General features: G+C 34.5%; 3 protein-coding genes across 8 annotated transcripts; 2 read left to right on the top strand and 1 right to left on the bottom strand.

Annotated features, from left to right (window-relative positions):
• The first annotated feature begins 273 nt into the window (after positions 1-273).
• LOC118270217 (nucleolar protein 14 homolog) lies at positions 274-6,218 on the top strand. The gene is made up of 10 exons (XM_035585656.2): positions 274-577; positions 802-995; positions 1,152-1,243; positions 1,586-1,908; positions 2,276-2,421; positions 2,521-2,636; positions 2,758-3,371; positions 3,849-4,843; positions 5,356-5,511; positions 6,063-6,218. The coding sequence occupies exons 1-10, from the start codon at positions 383-385 to the stop codon at positions 6,151-6,153; spliced, it is 2,922 nt and encodes a 973-aa protein (XP_035441549.2). The 5' UTR covers positions 274-382; the 3' UTR covers positions 6,154-6,218.
• LOC118270220 (translocator protein) lies at positions 6,151-9,192 on the bottom strand. Of its 2 annotated transcripts, none has more exons than XM_035585664.2 (4): positions 9,045-9,192; positions 7,794-8,033; positions 7,610-7,704; positions 6,151-7,293 (listed from the first exon to the last, which is right to left on the bottom strand). In XM_035585664.2, exons 2-4 carry the CDS (start codon positions 8,026-8,028, stop codon positions 7,093-7,095), a joined length of 531 nt encoding a protein of 176 aa, XP_035441557.2. In that variant the 5' UTR covers positions 8,029-8,033; positions 9,045-9,192; the 3' UTR covers positions 6,151-7,092. The 2 variants fall into 2 exon arrangements, with proteins under 2 accessions (XP_035441557.2, XP_035441556.2); XM_035585663.2 differs by having other exon boundaries at positions 8,909-9,054.
• Positions 8,705-20,619, top strand: LOC118270218 (translocator protein). Of its 5 annotated transcripts, none has more exons than XM_035585661.2 (5): positions 8,705-8,871; positions 11,706-11,959; positions 17,570-17,664; positions 18,342-18,541; positions 19,240-20,619. In XM_035585661.2, the coding sequence occupies exons 2-4, from the start codon at positions 11,722-11,724 to the stop codon at positions 18,537-18,539; spliced, it is 531 nt and encodes a 176-aa protein (XP_035441554.2). In that variant the 5' UTR covers positions 8,705-8,871; positions 11,706-11,721; the 3' UTR covers positions 18,540-18,541; positions 19,240-20,619. The 5 variants fall into 5 exon arrangements, with proteins under 5 accessions (XP_035441554.2, XP_035441555.2, XP_035441552.2 ...); XM_035585662.2 differs by lacking the exon at positions 8,705-8,871 and adding an exon at positions 8,925-9,074; XM_035585659.2 differs by lacking the exon at positions 8,705-8,871 and adding an exon at positions 9,107-9,256.
• The last annotated feature ends 218 nt before the right edge of the window (positions 20,620-20,837 follow it).

The raw sequence follows: 20,837 nt of genomic DNA, 5'->3' as shown, positions 1-20,837 counted from the left end.
ATATAAAACAAATAATGGGCATTTATCTACTTTTTTGAATAAATATTCGAGTAAAAAAACAGATAATACTCATACTCAGTATTTATCTATTTTTAGTAATTATTCACAAAACATAATCAGTACCTATTATTCATGAGAATATTTTTTATTTTTTTACACCACATCAATCAAATACTCAATAAAACCAACGTCAAGAGTATTCATTTCATTTTATTCAGTTCGACTGAACGCATCCTTTCAAATGTCAAAACCACGCATGTGTTGTTTTTGTGTCAATGTCAAAATCCTAACCTAATTTGTATCATCGGTTCACGATTCACGTCGCATTATCGACAGTGATTTAATTATTTTGTTACCTAGTTTCAGCAGTTAATTACACATAATGGCTAAAGTGAAAAATAAGAGAAACTCGGGCCTTGCGGACAAAGTCCACAACAAGAAGAAATCTGAAATAAACAAGAAAAAGCTGAATCCTTTCGAAGTCCACATTAACAGGGAGAAACTTAAAGTTTTGGGTAAAAAATCGAAGCATGACAGAGGTTTGCCTGGTGTGTCGAGAGCTAAAGCTATACAGAAGGTAATTGCTTTTATATTCCACGTATTTAATTAACCATTGTTTGTTTAAAATCGTAGAAAGTCACGTCAATATGTTCATGGTATTTAAACCAGAATTTATATGATTATTATCACTTAAACAGACTATACCAAAATAATGCCAGTGACAATAACTTCGCGCCTGTCCCTCTATATAATTTGAAGTGTCTTTATTAATCATCTTTTTAAAACTTTAATTTCACACAGAGAAAAGAGACGTTAGGTACAGAAATGAAGCTGATGCATAAGACCAATGCGTTCATAGACCGTCGTATTGGTGAGAAGAGCGCCCAGCTGTCTGCTGAAGAGCGTATGGTGGCTCGATTTGCAGCAGAACGGGTAAAGCAGCATAATAAGAAGAATATTTACAATCTCGCCGATGATGAGGTTTTAACTCATAGGTTTGTATTTTAAATATTTGAATAGTTTAAGTATCTTTTCAAGAGTTTCAGAGAAACTTTTTTCTGTCTTAACTACGATTTTTATATTTTCATCAATTATTAAACAGTTTTCAGTCAGAAATAGAATTGTTAAAAGTGATCAATTAATTATTTCAGAGGACAAACACTAGAGCAAATAGAAAAGTTTGATGATCCAAGATCTGATGATGAGGAGGATGAAGATGGCAGGAAGTTTGGTGGTCTGGGTGGTAAGGAAACACTCTTGATTCTTGTATCTTAATCACATAGAAATAAAACTGTACACTGTTGAACTGAACAATAACCTTAGTACGAGTTTGCTTTAAGTTTAAAATAATTTGAATGACAGCATGTTCTGCACTCTGATTGGATGGCACAAATATACTAACCAATCAGAGCATCAAATGCACCATTGTTTCGGTACAGTATAAAAACGCTATTGCATTTGAATTGGCAATGCTGCCTCATGTGTAATTCAGTTTTGTTGTGTTACGACAGCTCATTGTATACATATTTTTTGACAAAATTATTAATGAAACTGTATTTCATAAATATGATCTTCAATTCTACAGATGAATTCGTAGCAGATGGTCATTTCGGTGGAGGAATGCTATCCAAAACAGATGCCAAAGATGGTGCGAAATCTCACAAGGACCTCATAGAGCAATTGATAGCGGAATCTAAGAAGAGAAAAGCAGAGAAACAGAAAGAAAAAGAACAAACTCTAGATCTGACAGAGAAGTTGGACTCGGAGTGGAAAGATCTCCAACCTGTTGTGTTTAAGAAGATGAAGACAGAAGAGTCTGCTATTGAAAAGCTTTTAAGTCAAGCGGAAAAGAAGAATATGGACTATGATAAGATGATGAGAGAACTTAAGTTTGAGAAGAGAGGCACTGTAAGTAGAAATAATTGATATGATATTGCAAAATAACTATTATGGGGCTTTTGTACTTTCCGTATATAGGGTGACTGGTAATTAGTGAATGATAGGTAAACACGTGATTATTCTCATGATTAGAAACAACTTTCTCAAAGAAACTTTTTTGTATACTCATTAGTTTTATTTTTATCGCAATAACAAAACTAAATTTCGCGCGCGCGTGCTTTTGCATGATCAGCTGTTGGCAGCCTTATGGTAATGCTAATAGGTATTTTAGAACTTAACGTTATGAGAAATAGAATGTAACGACATGATGTTATGTTGTCTTTTCTAAAAAGATAATGATTATTTAGTATTTACTTTTATTACTTTAAATTTTCAGCCCTCAGATGGTCTAAAAAGTGACGAAAAGCAAGCAAAGGAAGAGAGGGCGAGGTTAGAGCAGTTGGAGAAAGAAAGAGAACTGAGGATGATGGGAGAAGAAGAGCAGATTGCGGTTAAAAGCAAACAAACAAAAGTGAAACACAGGTATCTCTACTTAAATAATGTTAAATTATTACAAGAGAACAGAACTACTGGAATTTGTAGTGGTTTGGGATGACATGCTCATTAAATTATTTTTTTCAGATCGGCCGAGGATTTGGATGATAATTTTGAGTTGGATGATGAACATGATTTCATGCTCGCTTACGATAAGGATGGAAAACCATTGGTGCCTGAGAAAGTGTTGAAAGATTTTTCAGGTAAGATTTTTTACTTCTTGCTAAAAGAAGAATTTTTATTCTTATGTTAGCTAAATACATCAGATTTTGTGTTCCACTTGTAAAAAAACAAATGTTTAACCAATAATGTTTATAATTTTAGTACCAAATGCCAAACCGAAATTCGATGATGGAATATCAGATACGTCTGATGAAGAAGATGAAGGAGACGATGACAGTGATGATGAAGAGAATCAAGATCAAAGTCAAAGTCAAAATGACGATGAATCTGATGACGCCAGCGACAAAAGCGAAGACAGCAATAAGAAAACTAAATCAAAAGATAAAAACAAAGTCAAATTAGTTTCAAATAAAAACGATGACTCATCTAATGATGATGAATCAAGTGATGACGACAGCGAAGATATAAAACCAGAAGCCAAAAACCAGAAGCCAGAAGTCAAAAGTAAAGCTAAAGAGAAACCAAAAGAAAATGGACATAAACCAGAAGAGAAGAAAACAAAGAAGACTGAAGAAGACACAATACTATTCCAGAATTCTAAAGATGATGATTCTAGTGATGATGATGATGATGGGAGTGAGGAAGAGAGTGAAGAAGATGAGGATGAGGATGGTGAAGGAAATGAAGTAGACTTGAATAACCTGAATGATTTGAAGGAATCTGATGGTGAAAGTGATGTAGAACAGGAACCGGAGGATGTTGAGAAGATTGGTTCCTTCTTTGATGTTGATGATGGGGAGGGAGATAAATTGAAGGTAGGTGGATATATTTATTCTATATTAATCAATTAATGGTCAAATACTCAAACCTCACTCAATTTTAAGACGGTCTCATGAATAGTTCTGTCATTTAAGTACAACTTAAAATTGAATAGCGTTTCAATATTCGGGCGTATGACAAATTGTTTGAATTAAATGCGTAATAACGAGAATATTTTAGTGAAGCATCAAATATCTTCAATAGACAACAGTCAACTTTTAACTAAAAATCACGGTTTACTCACGTACATTAATGGAGAAAAGCTCTACTAATTTCGAGTCACTGAGGGATTCAATATCACGAGCAGCGCGCGTGTGTGAGTAAACCGTGATTTTTAGTTAATTTTAGTATCTCTCACGATACCTACGATAGTTTTTGTACTTTAACTACATCTATCCTACTTTTATCACGTTTATAATGGGATCATAAGTACTGTTTTTGTTATCATGACTATAATTTATAATTTCTTACAGGAATTATTAACTGGAAAGACCCCAGCCCAACAAGCCAGTGCCTTACAAAACCTAATAAAAAGCTACGACCCAAGTCTATCAGAGAAAAATAAGGACAAACTTACAAAACTATTTGCGTACATGTTACAGTATATTAATGACTTGTTTAGCGATTTAAAGGAAGAGAGTGACGTCATCAAAGCGTTTCTCATCTTCGACAGACTCGCCCCATACTTCTATGATCTGTCGCAAACAAATAAAGTGTCATCTAAAAAGTACATAGCAGAGTTACTAAAAGAAAAATATGGACAGTACAAAAAGCGGCAAAAGCGTGTTCCTGACATGGATACGTTAATATTTTTCAAATTAATATCTTTATTATATCCCACATCGGATTTCCGACATCCGATCACGACGCCATCTATGATATTTATGACAGAAATCCTAACTACATGTAGATTTAACGACGCTTACTCAATATCCAGAGGTTTATTCGTAACTACTCTCCTTTTAGAATACACAATTTTATCTAAAAGATTAGTACCATCTGCCATCAACTTTTTAAGAGGCATTTTATATTTAAGCGCTAATGTTACAGTTCTAAATCCCATACAAGTTGTACCGCCTTTTAGGTTACATAAAGATTCTAAGATTTTGAATTTAGAAGAAGACTGTTCGAAAATGGACGTTGAAGGCAAGATGGCGGCGCGAGATTTTACTCTAACAGAAATCAACAATGATTTTAAAATACGTTGTTTGTCGACAAGTATGGGGATTTTGAAGGAATTCTTTGATTATTTTAATGATATTGAGGCACAGGTTTATTTGTTTGAGCCTCATTTGAAGTTGGTAGGTAGGATAGACTTGGATTTGTATCCTGCGAAGGTAGCTAATAGGGCGAATCAAATTATTAAGTACATGAGGGCTGGGTTGGAGGTGAAGACCTTCACTCCTCTTACCAGGGAGAAGAAGAGGCCGAAAGCTTTGAGGTTGTACGAACCGGACATCCAGGAAGTGTGAGTATTGATACATTGATACATTATATTTGTTGGTCTTTAAACTCCTAAATGTCTGAACTGCTTTTGATGCAGTTTTATAGCAAGTTGTTCGCTGGAATTAGTCTTGTTGACTAGATTGAATTTGTAATTATGTTACTTATTTATAAAAAATCAAAAGTCAAAGTATTTATTTCAATTAATCCTAAATTAGGCACTTTTGAAACGTTAAATTGAATTCTCCATCGGTCTGTCTGTCAGTGAAGCTAGGTGCTCGTTCCAAAATGTAGATTCGAATAGAGAAGAACGAGCAAGAAACTCCATAAGTTGCAAAACTCTACTAGTTATACACGCTATCTAAAATATTTTTTTAACCGTCTTTACCTCTTGTATGCCAGTATAAAAGACACATTAAAAAACACATTATATCTCGCGTAGATCTGCGTTCCTGACATACTACGCGTTAAAAAAGGTAGTTTTTAAGTTATGAAATACTCCTAAACTAAACTGAACATCCCTCCTCTTTCCTCCAGGTTCACGGGTAGCAAGAGTGCTAAACTATCTCGGGAACAAGCAGAGTCCCAGCGTCTGAAGACCAAGTACAAGAAGGAGATGAAGGGAGCGCTGCGAGAGATCAGGCGAGACAAGTCTTACATCGGCTCCGTCAAGATACGGCAGAAGATACATAGGTAAGATGGTTTTATGAACACTGTAGGATGAAGATAGGTTGATTGTTGTAGGATAAAGAGAGCTGCAGACAACGTAACAGGTTACCGGGGCTCCGGCTAAAAGCAGGAGAACTTGGTGGTTTTTAGTCAGCAAGAGTCTGACACTCCCTTTCGTCTCACCTATGGTGGGAGAAGTCATTGCATGATTTTGCCCCCTCAAAAAAAGGGGTTATGTTAGATGGGACCATATACCAAGATCCCGGCATAGGGCAAGAGTAGAAACTGGTTTTTAGTCAGTGAGAGTTTAACACTCCATGATTTCTTACCCTAGGGGGATGAGTCATTTGTTGATTTTCTATCACCACAAAAAACGCGTTATGCATGAAATTAGAACTGTTGAAAAAACTGTAGGCACTGCTCAACATTAATTTCTAAAGAAGACTGCAAGACTGTTTAGTAGCACAATACTTACTTTTTTATCCATTTTAAAATTTATTGTAATAGAGTTTAAAATCGTATAACATTAAACTTTAATACACTTCCATGCTAACAAATCTTTTATCTCTTTCTAGCGACAACATAAGAAAAGAGAAGGTGAAACAAATCTACAAGGATGCATCAATACAGCAGGGCGAGCTAAATAAATTAAAACGCATAAAATAATACTTTCGTGTATAGTGTATATTTATTGATTAAGTGAAATATAAATGTACAATACTAAAAATAAACATTGTCATTTTATTTTATTACAATATTTGAGGTAGGTATATTTGGCAGTATAATAATTAAGACATATTAATAATGTGATGATTAACTGCCGCACTCAAAGACTGATTTAATGATTACTTAAACTATTCCTTAGTAACGATTTTGTTCCGAAAACAATTGGTAAGGATTGGGTTAAGTAACCATTAAATGACTCTGAGTACGGCAGTAAAACTGATTATGACGTCATTTATTGCACCTTTGACTCCAATGACGCTAGTCAGTACTAACGTCGCTGTTTAATCTTTATTACTTTAATACTAAGGTCTCTTTTACAACAAACTATTGAAAACTGTAAACTTGGACTATGACTTTTAGTCAGTTAGAGAGGCACGACTTTAAACTACACTAGCGTCATCTAGTAAATGCAAAATAGAGAACCATCATTTCATTGAAACGTCTTTCAATGGTGCAAATACCCAATAACGCCGCTAGCGACACCTACTTTACAAGCCCTCATTATGTGGTAACAAAAACAATTAATTGATTTAATCTAGTGCTACTTCGTAACAAAAACAATTGAATTAATCCAGTGCATTTTTTTGTACCTGAAAGTGCATTTGACGAGCTCCAATTACCAACAACAGTGACTTCTACCATTCTATGTTTGAAATAAAGTGCTTTAACATTACTTAAACTTACACTACATATAAAAAGTAAATTGTGAATGTGAAAAATCTCAGTTTTGGTTTCAATTTCGAGTTATTTTTTTCTTAACCTTTTATAAGGCATAACAAGTAAAACATTTTGTGGTTTATTAAAATATGCGTTTTGTAATATTCACTGAACTTTTCGTTGAAGTAGGTAAACATGGTGGTAAAAATATTCCCTTTGCCTTTAATTCTCATCATCGCTGCTTATTTTCTTGCTTCCTCTGCCAGGCTTGTTGCGCTGCCAAATGGAGTAGTTGAGGCAGGTCGCGAAGGACAGCCAGCCGAGGTAGGGCACCATGAAGTAGGCGGTGGTCGGCTCGATGTTGTAGAAGCTGTAGGTGCAGGCCACTGCTGTCGCGTCCAGGGCTAGCATGTCGGCGAAACCCTGGAACATACATTACATAGAATATAATTATTTATAGGTCGGAGTGAATAAGTACTTTCTAAGTCTGTGTGCTTCATCTTCGGCCACATCTTCGCTTCGCCGTCCTGGCAGTAAGCGAGTTGGTGGCCAAACGCTGAATTGTCAGTGATAAAAATAAAGGGGGGAGGGGGTTTACCTTGGTTTATATAGTACACATGTCACAAGATGGTCAGTGGTGTCACAAGGACAACATCAAAATTAGTTTTTTTATCCGCTGAAATCCGGGTATGCCTGGACTTCCATTCACATGTTTTTTCTTATAAGAAATAGGTCTTACCAATCCCATTTTTTGTTTTCCAAAGAAAATAGGGGTCCAGGCCCAGTTGAGCAACAGCTGGCCAGCGTACAACGACAGTGGAAGAACAGCGTCATCTGGAATTAACAAACATCAAATATGAGGTCAAACATTTGTGGGACATCCTGGACTAATCTTCATAATAGACAAAAAAGACCAACTTTACCTGTAAAACCACCACACTCTGTATAAACGAGGTACGAAGCATAACCCATGCCGCAGTATAGTGTCGTCCAAGCGGGTCCAAACAGCCAGGAAGGCGGGGTCCAAGAAGGTTTGTTCAGGGTCTGGTACCAGGCCTTACCATCAGGCTGCTTGACCTTCCCACTCATTGTCAGAGCGCCAACCCAACCGCCAACATTGGGCGTTATAATGGCCCCAATCATTCCCCAGTTGACCATTGTGCCTAGAATGGTTTAACGTTACATGAATATTAATTGGACAGACAAGCAGTTGGCTAGATACTACTTATTATAAAGTGTCCTACTTAAGTTTGATATAAAATTATCAGTGAGTTCATCTTTATTTTGTAGGTATAGAGGTAATATATCGTCAAAAATAAATTTCATACTTAAGTAAGTTTATAGTGATATTTTTTGGCCCTAGGCTAGAACGGTTTAGTTGCCCAGTGGCGCTCCTAATCCACTAAAGAGTAAAGACTAACAGGTTGAATTGAAGATGGGTTTTCATTAAAAATATTCCCTGTTGGGTCACCCCCGCTAAGATCAAAGTTCAAAGGAGTTATAAATAGGAGCCTTGAATTTATTACCCTATCGATACTTGCCGGTACTTGGTAAACACTGTTATCTGCGTTCCGTTTTTTACTACTAGATATCGATTGATTATTTTGTGGTGAATAACTATGTTGCTATGGGAAAATTCGGTACAAAATAAACTCGGAAAAATTATAAGTAAAGTAATCAGATATATTAGTAATGAAAGTCACAAGTTAAAAGAGAAAAAATATTGAATTGTTGTTATATTGACAAAATGGCAAGATTCATCTTACACAAAACGGAACGATGCAGTCATCTGACAAAATTGACACTACGTCACTTAGGTATAATGCTATAAATTTGAAAAGCCCACAATTTCCAAAGCGTTTCCAGTATTTCCGTAAATTTTAAATTTTGTATCATAATATTTGTTCGAGGAAGCTGATTTCGCTTTTACATTTTTATTTTCACATTTACGAGACGTTTTCTGCGTTTACCAGCAGATTTTGGATTAAATAACATAAACGAGTAAGTAACAATACTTTTTACATGAATTGTATCTTACCTTTCTAGAAGTTTACCGGTTAAAATGTAAATAAATTGCGTAATGGATACGGGACACTCGCTCACACACGAATAACTTAACTACATTAGAATTTGGCTCAATCATCGTAGATAATAACGAAAATTACGTCACTTACTCGAAATTAGGTGTCCAATTACTATTGCTGGTAAGTTTTATTGAATATTATCTAATCAAACTGGCGACACACGGACTTTAATCGATATTTTGGGAGCGATTTCAGTTTATTATCATTAATTTAAATTGTGTATAGCGGCGTACACGGTTTAAGTACTGTTTTGCTATCTCAAGTGTCTGTCGAAAAGAATTAGTAAGAATGGAGTTGGAAAGGTATGATAAATTCAATATTTTTTCACATATTTATAGTAGTGAAGTGGTTGGTTACAGTAATAAGTGAATTCTAATAAAATAAAATAACTATGGCAGATTCTAGGTAAGGTTTTGAAACTAAATTGTCTGCATCAAGTGTAAGAAATAAGTAATAGCACTCTTGCAAAGTTCAAGGTAGTATCCAGACTATAAAAGTTTTTATTTCTTTTGATCAAGTGTGTGCTAACTTTTAATGTTTATTCAAACAGAATAATCTAGAATTTTACAATGAAAAGTACTTGTATTGCTTTAATAAAACTGTTTACCTAGTAGATGTAGTTACAAAAATCATTCTTATTAGGTAGGTACAATGAAAAAAATTAACTAGTGTTTAAAAAACCATTGAAAAATACCTATACTTTATTACTATGTAACAAAAAGTGCATAATTTACCGAATCTGATTAGTTTTGTAATTAATATTGGCCTCATCCACACCTCATCTTCTACTTAATTAGGTTTATATTTACAACATAAATTAGTCTTTATTTAGTCCAAAATAGAGTTCAATTCTATTGTATTATAGAGCAGCATTTTGTTTCAATGGAAAGTTCTTTTGTTCACACAGTCTCTAATTAGAATTGTATGCTAATCTAAGAAAGTGTGTTTGACAGTTTGTTCACTTGGACTTTGTCACAATCATATGTATGTACTTATGCCTTTTTATTACCCAAGTGTTACACAGAGTAGCACAAAAAATAATTACATTAAAAAATATAGTATAACTTGTTACTCCAGTGTTGTTTCACCCACTTTGCTATGATTTCTATTTCTATTGATCATAACGTCATGTTTTATAGCCTATAACCTTCCTTGATAAATGAAGTATCCAGGACAAAAATAATTATTTAATTCAAACCAGTAGTTCTGGAGATCAGCACATTCAAACAAACAAACTCTTTAGCTCTATGTAGTAAAGTCAACAGTTTTTGAGGTACATCATGTTTTCCAAAAAATAGTGATCCAACCTATTTCTATGTTACTACACATAAAATTCCAAACGTAATTCTGTTATTAATACATTCAATCATTGGATATTCCAATGTTACGGATTCATGTTAAATATATGGTGAACAGTAATAGGCAGTTGGTTCTATTAATAGCCTGCCTATAAGATGCCACACACATGTTTAAATTCCAGACTACACTGTGTCTGTGAATGTTTACTTGTAACAAAATTGTTTCAAAATATTGCCAGAAAGTTCTGAAGATAAAAATAAAAAAGTTAGATAATAAAAACATCCCATGTATTATGTAATGTTAATAATGTTTTTTATCTTTTGATTGATAATTCCATACAAGCTTCATATAAATATTGGAGGTCGGCTTAATGTGTTGCTAAGCCATTTTATCAGTAGCCAAAATTAGCTAGGTCATGATACTATTGTATAATTGTACTTGTTATTGTTTTGGGTGGAGCAGGGAAGTTTCAATATTGTTTACATTTACATAGAGGTTGGATTGTAATAGGGAGTTTAATTTAATGTCATATTGATAAACTCCCAGACCCAGTTAAAATTACCCTACACTCATAGACCTTTTAGTAACAAACAATTGCAATATTAATATTTTTGCTACCAGTATGCAGTAGTAGCATGTCCTCATGACATCTGCTTGACTGATCAAATTAATTGTTTATCATCACATAATCTGTCAGCTTGTTTACCCCCTTTTCGATATAATAATCTCATACAAAATTAAATATTTGTTACTGATCACGGGTTGACCTTTAATGATTTAATTATCCAGATTTTGATTCTAAAATTGTAATACTTTATTCATAGGAAAACAACTAACATACACAGTCATATTTCTGTCATTCCAGGAAGATATGACTTGACATTTAGTTTATTAGTTTAATGTTCATTTTTAGTAGCTTACTCATGGTTTAATAGCAAATTAACAACACTGCATTGACAGTATGACTTGACAAAATTAAATTATTATTTTTAATAAATAGTCAGCCTATAATAAAATAGTCAGTCTTTGACAGTCTTGTTTTGGACATTGTCTACTATGGCAGTCAAAGGGTGAGAGTAATTAAATATGTATATAAAAAAAAAAAACAAAATAGTTATTGAATATTGTTCTTCTTGGTTTTTAATTTATTATATCTTTATTATTTAATAAGTTTAGTTAAAAAGTAAAACAATTATTGTAATTCAGTGGTTGTTCAATAAGTAAATGTTTTTCTTTTTCAATGCCACTTTATATCCCCGAAGGGCAGGCAGAGGTGCACATTAAGGCACGTAATGCCGCGCTATACAATGTAAAAGTTCCAATATTGTATGTAACAAAGCTGTTTTTTAAATTAGGTAGATACTTAATTTGTCCTTGCTCTTTGAAGGAACATCAACAAGCAATTATTTAAAAAAACATAATTTCTAACAATCAAATATTTTCTTTTTCCAGCATAAACGACTTCGTAATGGCAAACTGGCCCGCTCTTGGTTCCATGGTGTTACCCAACGTGGGTGGATGGGTCAACGGCCTGTACTTCGCTGGCCAGATCCGGAAGGATGATGGTCAGAAGGCATGGTACGATGGCCTGAAGAAACCAAGCTGGAACCCACCCAAGTGGGTCTTCGGACCAGCCTGGACTGTTCTGTACAGCAGCATGGGTTACGCTTCATATATCATCTATGAAGAGTGCGGAGGATTCCAAGGTATGATTTTTTTTTTGATAAGTCTGTGTTTGGCCACCAACCAATTTATAACTATAATTATTGCTACTACTATTTATACTTACTGATTCATCAGATATTACCTTACGGAATGATCTGTCTATTTGTTTAGCAGTGTTGATGATTCTAATTACCATTGCAAAGGTCAGTGAACTAATCTTTGACCATTTGCTAAACATTTAGTTAACTTAACTGAGTTCCGTGACTATAAATTAGTTGCGATGGGAATTGCCGAATAATTATCTCTTGAACAACAATGCACTAGGAATGTACGTAATTTTACAAATACTGCCTGATTTTTAAACACCAGTAAATTTTTTTCTGAGAGCTAGGTATCATTCAAATATTACATTTTTAAATTAAAAAAATAAAATAAAAGAACAATATCCAACTTCACTGAAGAAAGACTATAGTATATTTAAAATTTATGTGTCTGACATATTCATACATAGCACCTACATACATATGTTTACTTATGTTTAAATCTTGTAATTTTATCTTGTGTACACAGGTGCATTCACATAGTAGTGTAAACTGTTTGAGTGCCTAGCAACTAGAAAATATGTCGATAATTTTTGGAAGAGCAATAGTCTCTTTAGCCTTGGGAATTTCCCAAAACCTTCTGAGTTTATTTAGACACCACTGACAAAAGGTGAAGGAAAACATCGTGAGGAAACCTGGGCTTATAATTTCAAATAAAACATATTTTATGTTTTAAATAGCCAATCCTCATTGAGCAAGCGTGGTGATGAAACTCTAAACCCCTAGTTAGGTACATCTAAAGTTGGATCCCCGAACCACCAATCTTCGGGATTTAAACAAACCTTCCCTTGCGAGGGGAGCCGTTTGTGAAACAGTGGGCATCATTCTTGATGATGATTTGTACCAGTTCAGTTTGAGCAAAGTGTACAATTTACCATTATTTCATTATCTAAAATATGGCATTGTCACTTGTCATAAATAAGACAGTTGTTGCAAGTCTGATAAAGGCTTGATGCAACGATTCGAATATGATATGAAGATATGGATGTCAGTCGACAACAGTATGCCAATCCTTTTTTACTCACTTGAAGTAACGAACCTAGAGATAATATTAACCGCATTTTAATTTAGGAATTAGTTAGACCTCTACCATAATTAAACTAGGTCTAGTATACAGGATGTAAACGGTACGCTCCCAAACGCTGCAAACGGGTGATGAAAACGAGATTAATTTTCAAAAATATAAGGAATTTTAATGAATTTTAATTTAGAGAGAGTTATATCCAACTTAATAAAATCGGAAACTCGTCGACATAAATAAACATGGTTTGTAAATTTCAAGTTCTAATAATAGTATATCTAATTTGGTTGGAATTAGTTAGAACTACCTATATACCATAATGAGTCTTGTATATAGGTATTCTAGACTAAGTCTAATACCTATAAATTCAGGATTCCTTCTCTGTGATATGTCCTTTCAAATACCGGTACACAAAATTAACCTTGACTGTTAAAATGACTAAAGAGAATATTCAATGTTATCTTAATAAAATACTTGAAGAAACAAGCAAGCAACGTCTAGAATAAATAGAAGAATATTGTTATTATTATGTAAACCCACCGGCTTAGGGATAACGTTTCGGAAACGATAACCTTATCTTTGTAAGTAAGATACATCGATCGTAGATAGCCATAGTAAGTACAGTTATTTGAATTTGGTATTTCGTGACACATGAGTATGTATGACTGGTGTTTACTAATGGCTAGTTTTTATCATCTATAGGTAGAGGTAGATTTGGTTACTAGGAATGTATGTTCTGTATAAAATGCCAATATAGCCAAGTGTACAGAGTTGCGGTCTACCTAGCGGGTTTACCGGGGCTCTTGCTCAAAGAGAATGAGTAGGAACGAGGTCGTTTTTAGTTAGTAAAAGTCTGACATGCCCTCTTGCATCGCCCAAGGCGGGAGAAGTTATTGGATGATTTTTCCCTCTTAAAAAAAGGCAAGTGTACAGAAGTATAGATAGATAGATTAAAGAGATCTACCCTCTACATTGTACCAACTCTAAAGGGTTAGGTATAGGCATTTTTTTTACTCATGCAGACATGAACTGATCAAGTTGCTCTAAATTGCTGAAATTAGTCATACAAAGATAAATGAGCATAGTAACATAAAAATAATCATATACATATCTAAACAAGAAGCCTCATTAAGTCAATATCAAGGAAATAATAGAAACATCACAACATCAAGAAAACTAAGAAGTAGGTTCTGTACCTAATGCATGTATGCTAATTGGCAATATTACCTCAGCATAAGATAAATCTGACAAATCATGATATCATACCTACATAAGTACCTATGTGTTGAAACCAGTCATAAATACTTACGTATGTACATACTACTTATGACGTCAGGCAATAAAAATACATTTTATGGTATTCTTGTAAAACATTCACACCTTGGTTTTGTGAGTAAATAGGTAATAGGTACATGTATGTTCAGTTTTACTAGGTGTAGCGTGTTTATATAGTTAGATGTATATGAAATAAGACTTACTAAGGTTTTAGGTGGATTTTTTCCTATCTCAAATCTGGATTCAGAAGAGAATTATTTAAAGTGAGAGTTTATGTATTGAAGGCTTTAATATAATATGGTTGATGAACGATGCAATAAGTGGTCGATGATGCGTGGTGACCATTAAGCGCAAAGCAAACTGAGCGCCAAGCACGAATAACTATCGCATTCGTAATGTAAACGTATCGAGATGACGATACGTCATGAGACGTTAACGGAGTGTGGCAGCACGAAGCCTATTCTTTCAACTATCGAGAGCTCGCATCAAATTCGATAGTGACGTCATGCTAATGTAAACTAGAGAAGCGGCCAAGTGAACGATTTGAATGACTTATTGAGCATAAAGATTTCGTCTGAAAACTAAATTAAATTTATATATATATTTCAACCTTTGTCTACACGTTTTATGAAATAATATTTATTAAATAAATATTAATTATGTGCAAAAAGTTCTTAAAGCGAGTTAAGAGAAATATAACGTGACATTATCTATGAAAAAAAAATAAGTACTTAGTTTCATAAATTTATAATTTTTTTTATGATTTCCGAACGTCGTATTTGACATTTGTCATTTGCCGGTTGTTTATTATTTTATCTTATGTAAATAAATAACAATTTTAACATGTTACATTTAAAATGAGGACGATTCAACTCCAATATGAGCTAATGGTGGAATTTATGCAAAAGTAAGTAAAGATTTCTAAATGTTTCTTTGATTAGCCCTTTTTTTATGTGATGGACAATAATTTAACGGAGATTTGTCTAAACCCTCTCCGGGGTGGCAGTTACATTCAGGCCAAATGGAAGGAGCTAGTGGTTTGCACCGGAGCAAAATCTGGCGTACCGGTGAAATTCACCGGTGATTTGCCGATCTCCGGAGATTCACCGGTGATAACCGGTGATGAAAACCATTAATTTCAAATCAAGTTCTTATTAATTGAAAAACAAAACAGAATAGATAATAAAATTGGACTTCAACGAACGCTGAACTCTTTGGAAAGCTAGTAGCAAGTGAATTGAACCACATAAACGGCCAAGAGCGTTTTGAGTTGATGACCAAAATAATTAATATCATTCGAAAGAAGCAAATCAGTAAATAAATTATCTTAATTATGTATTAAATTAAAAACTGATGGTTAATAAATATTTCTATTATTTTAGTAGTATCAATATAGTATTGACATAAAAATATTCCATTTAGATATAATATGATCACCGGAGTTTAATCGGTTAACAACCGATTGATTTCAATCAAGTACTTTTACCGGTATATTACCGGTTATTCTCCGGTACTGACTGCTCCGGTGCAAACCCCTAGAAAGAGCCATTCAGGCAGCAGCGGATACTTAAACAATGTTTGTAATGTAATATTTGATGTATTATCTTTTTACAGATTGGAATATTTGTGGGACCAGTCCAATATTACTGGGAGCAGTGGGCCTACTGTATTCCTACCACACCACTCACTGTTCCTCACGAAGCCTACCCTTCGCCAGCGCCTCCACCAACACCACCGATCCTCCATCCGAGGAAGATAGCTGGAATCCTCCACCAGTGAAAAAACCTAAAGCGAGTTTGATTAAAATGTGTATAGAGAATGACAAGAATACTATGCTAGGGAGCGTGAGAAAAGTTATAATTTTTTATTAGTTGATTATTTTTTGTTACTTACTGTTAATTTTATATTTATTTCAATTTTTCTGTTTTTATGTTATTTTAAAATATTATCAAAATATTGTATTTATAATAATTATTCTAACTGTGTCAATACTGTGAATGTGGTGCATGTCTATAATTGGCATAACCACATGATCTTGTGTCTTCATCTTGTTTTTCAATAATGTCTTATAATAATAAATAAATAAATTATATATTATTGGGATTAAGATTAGAATAAAATAGTTTTTAAGTTATTTATATATATATATATACATTTTATTAACTATAAAAAGAGGATTTTGTAGAAAAAAGTAATAAAACACTTGAAATAACTATGGAGTCTATTTATTCTGTCCACCAAAATGTTTTTAGTAGTAGTTTTCTTTACTTATTTCCTATTATTGTGGATTACATCCTTCGGCACAAATGGGCTGGCTCGACCGGAGTGATACCACGGCCTCACAGATAACCGACGTGAAACAGCGCTTGCGTTGTTTTGTTGTGTGAGTGAGGTATCGGAGGCCCAATTTCCCCCTTCCTAATATTCCCAATCCCCGATTCCCCAACAACCCTTAAACGTATTCGTTGTTGTTGGTACAATCGTTGTTAACGATCGTAAGTACTTATTATACTTTGTTGGTACAAAGACGGTCTTGGCATTTTATAAAAATCACTGCAAGCACTCACTGACTTCACAATATAATATATTTTGTATTATTACAAATTTCGATACCATTCTCACCGACAAATTCTCAGTGACAAATGTTTCGACTCGTTTCGATAGCCAGCTTTCGAAATTTACGTTACCGTACGTCAAAAGCTCGTTCGTGCTTCCAATTTGTGTCAAAATGTTCTAGGTTTCGATACCAATACGATACGATTACTATACGATAGTTATCAAAAACATACGTGCTTGCGATATTTAGTTCCTTTTACGCACGGTAGGGGCGCTGTTCAAATGTCATAGAAAATTCTGTCGATTGCGATACGAACACTTTCTCGATAGTTTTCGTGCTTAGCACACTGTAGTCAAACAGTACTTGTAACAACGGTTAACTCACGGTTAAACCTAAAAATAACGGTTTACTCACGTACATATATTAAGAAAAGTTTTACTAGGTAGGGTGCGCGACGTAGCGCGTCTGCGCAGGCTGCTCATGATAATGAGTATCTCTGTGACTCGAAACTAGTAAAGCTCTACAGCTTTCTCTGTACATTTACGTGAATAAACAATTATTTTTAGTTAACCCACGTATGTCTCACGATAGGTATTATAAACATATACTACTTATAATAGTCACTCACACAATTCTCCTTTCAAAAGAGTTAGTGAGTAATTAATATGATACTAATACACTATGAAATTATTTCCAGATGAGGCAGTACTCCCCCTTACTCTGTACGGAGGCCAGTTGCTCCTCAACTGGGCGTGGACTCCCATCTTCTTCGGCATGAAGGACTTCAAACTGGTGTGTAGCATTTGATGATGAAGATTATGATGACGATTATGTTATTATTAGTCCAGACTGTGTGTATTTTTGGGTCGGAAGATGTTATGTTGAAGAAAGACTGATGGGCTCGATTTCCGGGTCGACCCATTGTTGGGTTTTTTCTATTAAAACAGTTGTTTGGTGATATAAGCTGTGAATATGCTAAATAAGAGAATGAGAGTGTTATATAATTGTGATCTTATCAAAACATTTTCGATTTAATTTCGCTTAACTCGAGAAAGCTGCTGAAATAGGGTATGATAATTCTCGAACAATATTTGAGCACGTTTGGCTATAAAGCAAAAAGGGACAATGGAACTTGCCAACGCTACTTCGATTAGCTAAGAATGATAATTAATTAAACAGGCTTTGTGACAGACAGACAGACGGACAGACATATTTTTTACTATGAAATACACAATTTTTCAATCAACTCGAAATAATTTATTATCCTATCGGCTGACTCACGTAACTGTTTAACGTGGAACTCGACTCGAATTACTAAAATAATAATTAAATTTACTATGTCTCAACAAAAGTCTTAACCTCTTGTATGCCGTATATAAGACAACAATAGAAAATACATTGTGTCTCGCGTGGATCCACGTTCCAAACATACGAAGGGTTAATACAAAGAAATTTTTACTTATCCACAGGCCTTCATCGAGATCTCAGTCCTGTCGGGCGCTGCCCTGGCGACGACGCTCTCCTTCTTCCCCATCAGCCACAAGGCCGGCTACCTGATGCTGCCCTACCTGGCGTGGCTGGGCTACGCCAGCTCGCTCTCCTACTACATCTGGAAGAACAACCCCAAGGTCGATGTCCGCGAGATCAAGGATGAGAAGGCGCAGTGAAGGTTTGTACAATATTCATTATTTTATTTTAATAGCGTTTTGTTTGCTTTGTACAGGAAATGGTATATGAAGGTTTGTACTATATTCATATTTTTATTTTAATAGCGTCTTGTTTGCTTTGCTCACGTTATACAGGAAAGTAAATAACAACAACGTCACGCCTTTTATTTCCGAAGGGGTAGGCAGAGGCGCACATTACGGCACACAATGATGCTGTACAATGTACTTGTACACCCACTTTTCACCATTTGTGTTATAAGTCCCATGTAATAGGGGGTGAGCCTATTGCCATATACTGGGCACAATTCTAAACTCCGTGCTACTACTGAGAAATTATCGAAAAGCCAAAAAAAGCTCAGTAGTACTTAGCCCGACCCGGGAATCGAACCTGAGACTCCTTGTCCAGCAGTCGCACTTGCGACCACAGGACCAACGAGACAGTCTACAGAGTACAGGAGCTCAAGCGGTAGTCAAAGAGTTATGTTATGAGTCCCATGTATTAGGGGATGAGTTTTGCCTTGTATCGGGTACAATTTCAGACTTTATGCTATTACTGTAAAATTTTTAAAAACTTTGAATATCTTTCTCTAGTAGTAGAGCTTACGACCATTATGTATTTGATGACATCGGGTTAGAATGTCGTGGCAGATTCAGTTATTTGTATAACAAAACATTAATCCCTATCTTTTTTCTTTTCCAGAACATAAATCATCAAGAGAAAACGCTTAATAACTTAATTAATATTTCCTTAAGTCTACGAACAAATATGTGTTCTTAGTTTTAGATGCATATTACACGCTATAAGTGCAATTTCATTATTTTCTAAGTAATATTTAGGGTGATAGCTTCACGCTATTGGTAAGGTAAAGGGTAAGTTGAGACAGTGAATTAGACCAACATTAATAGCACAAATGTGAAAAGCGGCCTGACAGTGCATGGAATACGGCCTGAAATTGCATAACATACGGCCTGGTGCGTAATAGGGCCTGAGAGTACAACACAGGGCCTAATACTACTTAACAGAGTCTAGAACGGCCTCACTAAGCTTGTAACGGCTTGATAGTCATCATTATCACAATGGTATAGGACACCAGTAGTGAAACTACTTGACAGTACATAATACAGTTTGATAGGGCCTAATGCGGCCCACTACTGCTTATTACGGCCCAATACTGCAAGAGCCCAAAACATCTACATGACTTTAGTCAAGCAAGTTCGCACAAAAGAAAATAAAGCTTGAAAAGTATTTATTTGTGTTCCAAAGTATTAAACTGTCTGTCAACGTTGTCCATACTAGTTTATTGTCTCAAAATAATGTACTGAGCTGTTGTAAAAACAATAAATAATACAACTTTGATAATAATAAATAACTTTTGTCTTCGTAACAGTATTTATTCTCGCATTTATTATTAAACTTCTTAGGTATTGTGGGTATGTAATACATTAATAAACATTGTTGTATGTAATGTTAATTAAAGTACAGTTTTACTAACATATTTGTGTAATTATTATATGTTATCGGCTTACTCACGTAACGGTTTGACGAGGAACTCGAGGTGAGTAAGCCGATAACATTTAACCGTAAAAAATCATATTTGTGTAATTTTTACTACGAAATTTATAATTTTGTGGGTGTTTTTGTTAAACGAAAAACGTGTAAGTATTTTATTATTCTACAAGGTGCTTAGTACTCAAATCTAGGTATTAAGAAATAGAATTTCTCAATAAAATTTAAATTACGTCAATAAATACCATTGACATGTAAAAATACCCACAAAATTACATATTTGACGTCTACCCTCCATAATTTTGCAGGAACAAAGTTGTTTTTATTTATTTGTATTTTAGATATAAGTGGAAAGTGACCTTGAGAGCACAAATATATATTACTTATTTTATATATTTATTATACGCATTCCTCGATGGCATTTACTATATTTTGAATATTGAAACCAAAACGAAAGTGTCTAGTGTATCATTTGAGAAGTGCACTTTTTTGTGTAAAATGTAACTCTATGTAGATTATTCGAATATTTATTGTTTGAAAAATTGTTGTCTATCAATAAATCACTTAAATGTCTTCATTGTTTTATTCATCATCATCATCATCAGCCGAGAGACGTCCACTGTTGAACAAAGGACTCCCCCTTAGTCCTCCACATAGAACGACAAGCCGCCACCTGCATCCACTGGCTCCCCGCGACTCCGATGACTTTTCCTATATATCCTAAAATAAAGTTTAATAAGAGTGGGTATTTGTGCAGGAAGTTATCTATACGTAAAGAAAAGATCCTCGAT

Source organism: Spodoptera frugiperda, chromosome 13, assembly GCF_023101765.2.
Source record: "Spodoptera frugiperda isolate SF20-4 chromosome 13, AGI-APGP_CSIRO_Sfru_2.0, whole genome shotgun sequence".
Lineage (NCBI taxonomy): Eukaryota > Metazoa > Arthropoda > Insecta > Lepidoptera > Noctuidae > Spodoptera > Spodoptera frugiperda.
Note: the sequence above shows the minus strand (reverse complement) of the source record. Positions and strands in the feature narration are given on the sequence as shown.

Excerpts from the sequence above, each read along its gene's own strand:
- LOC118270217 (XM_035585656.2), top strand. The coding sequence starts at position 383 with ATGGCTAAAGTGAAAAATAAGAGAAACTCGGGCCTTGCGGACAAAGTC. Across the intron at positions 996-1,151 it reads GATGAGGTTTTAACTCATAG|AGGACAAACACTAGAGCAAA; the intron begins GTTTGTATTTTA and ends TAATTATTTCAG. Across the intron at positions 5,512-6,062 it reads ATACGGCAGAAGATACATAG|CGACAACATAAGAAAAGAGA; the intron begins GTAAGATGGTTT and ends ATCTCTTTCTAG.
- LOC118270218 (XM_035585659.2), top strand. Across the intron at positions 11,960-17,569 it reads AGAGTGCGGAGGATTCCAAG|ATGAGGCAGTACTCCCCCTT; the intron begins GTATGATTTTTT and ends AATTATTTCCAG. Across the intron at positions 17,665-18,341 it reads GCATGAAGGACTTCAAACTG|GCCTTCATCGAGATCTCAGT; the intron begins GTGTGTAGCATT and ends ACTTATCCACAG.
- LOC118270220 (XM_035585664.2), bottom strand. The coding sequence starts at position 8,028 with ATGGTCAACTGGGGAATGATTGGGGCCATTATAACGCCCAATGTTGGC. Across the intron at positions 7,705-7,793 it reads AGAGTGTGGTGGTTTTACAG|ATGACGCTGTTCTTCCACTG; the intron begins GTAAAGTTGGTC and ends TGTTAATTCCAG. Across the intron at positions 7,294-7,609 it reads GAAAACAAAAAATGGGATTG|GGTTTCGCCGACATGCTAGC; the intron begins GTAAGACCTATT and ends TGTATGTTCCAG.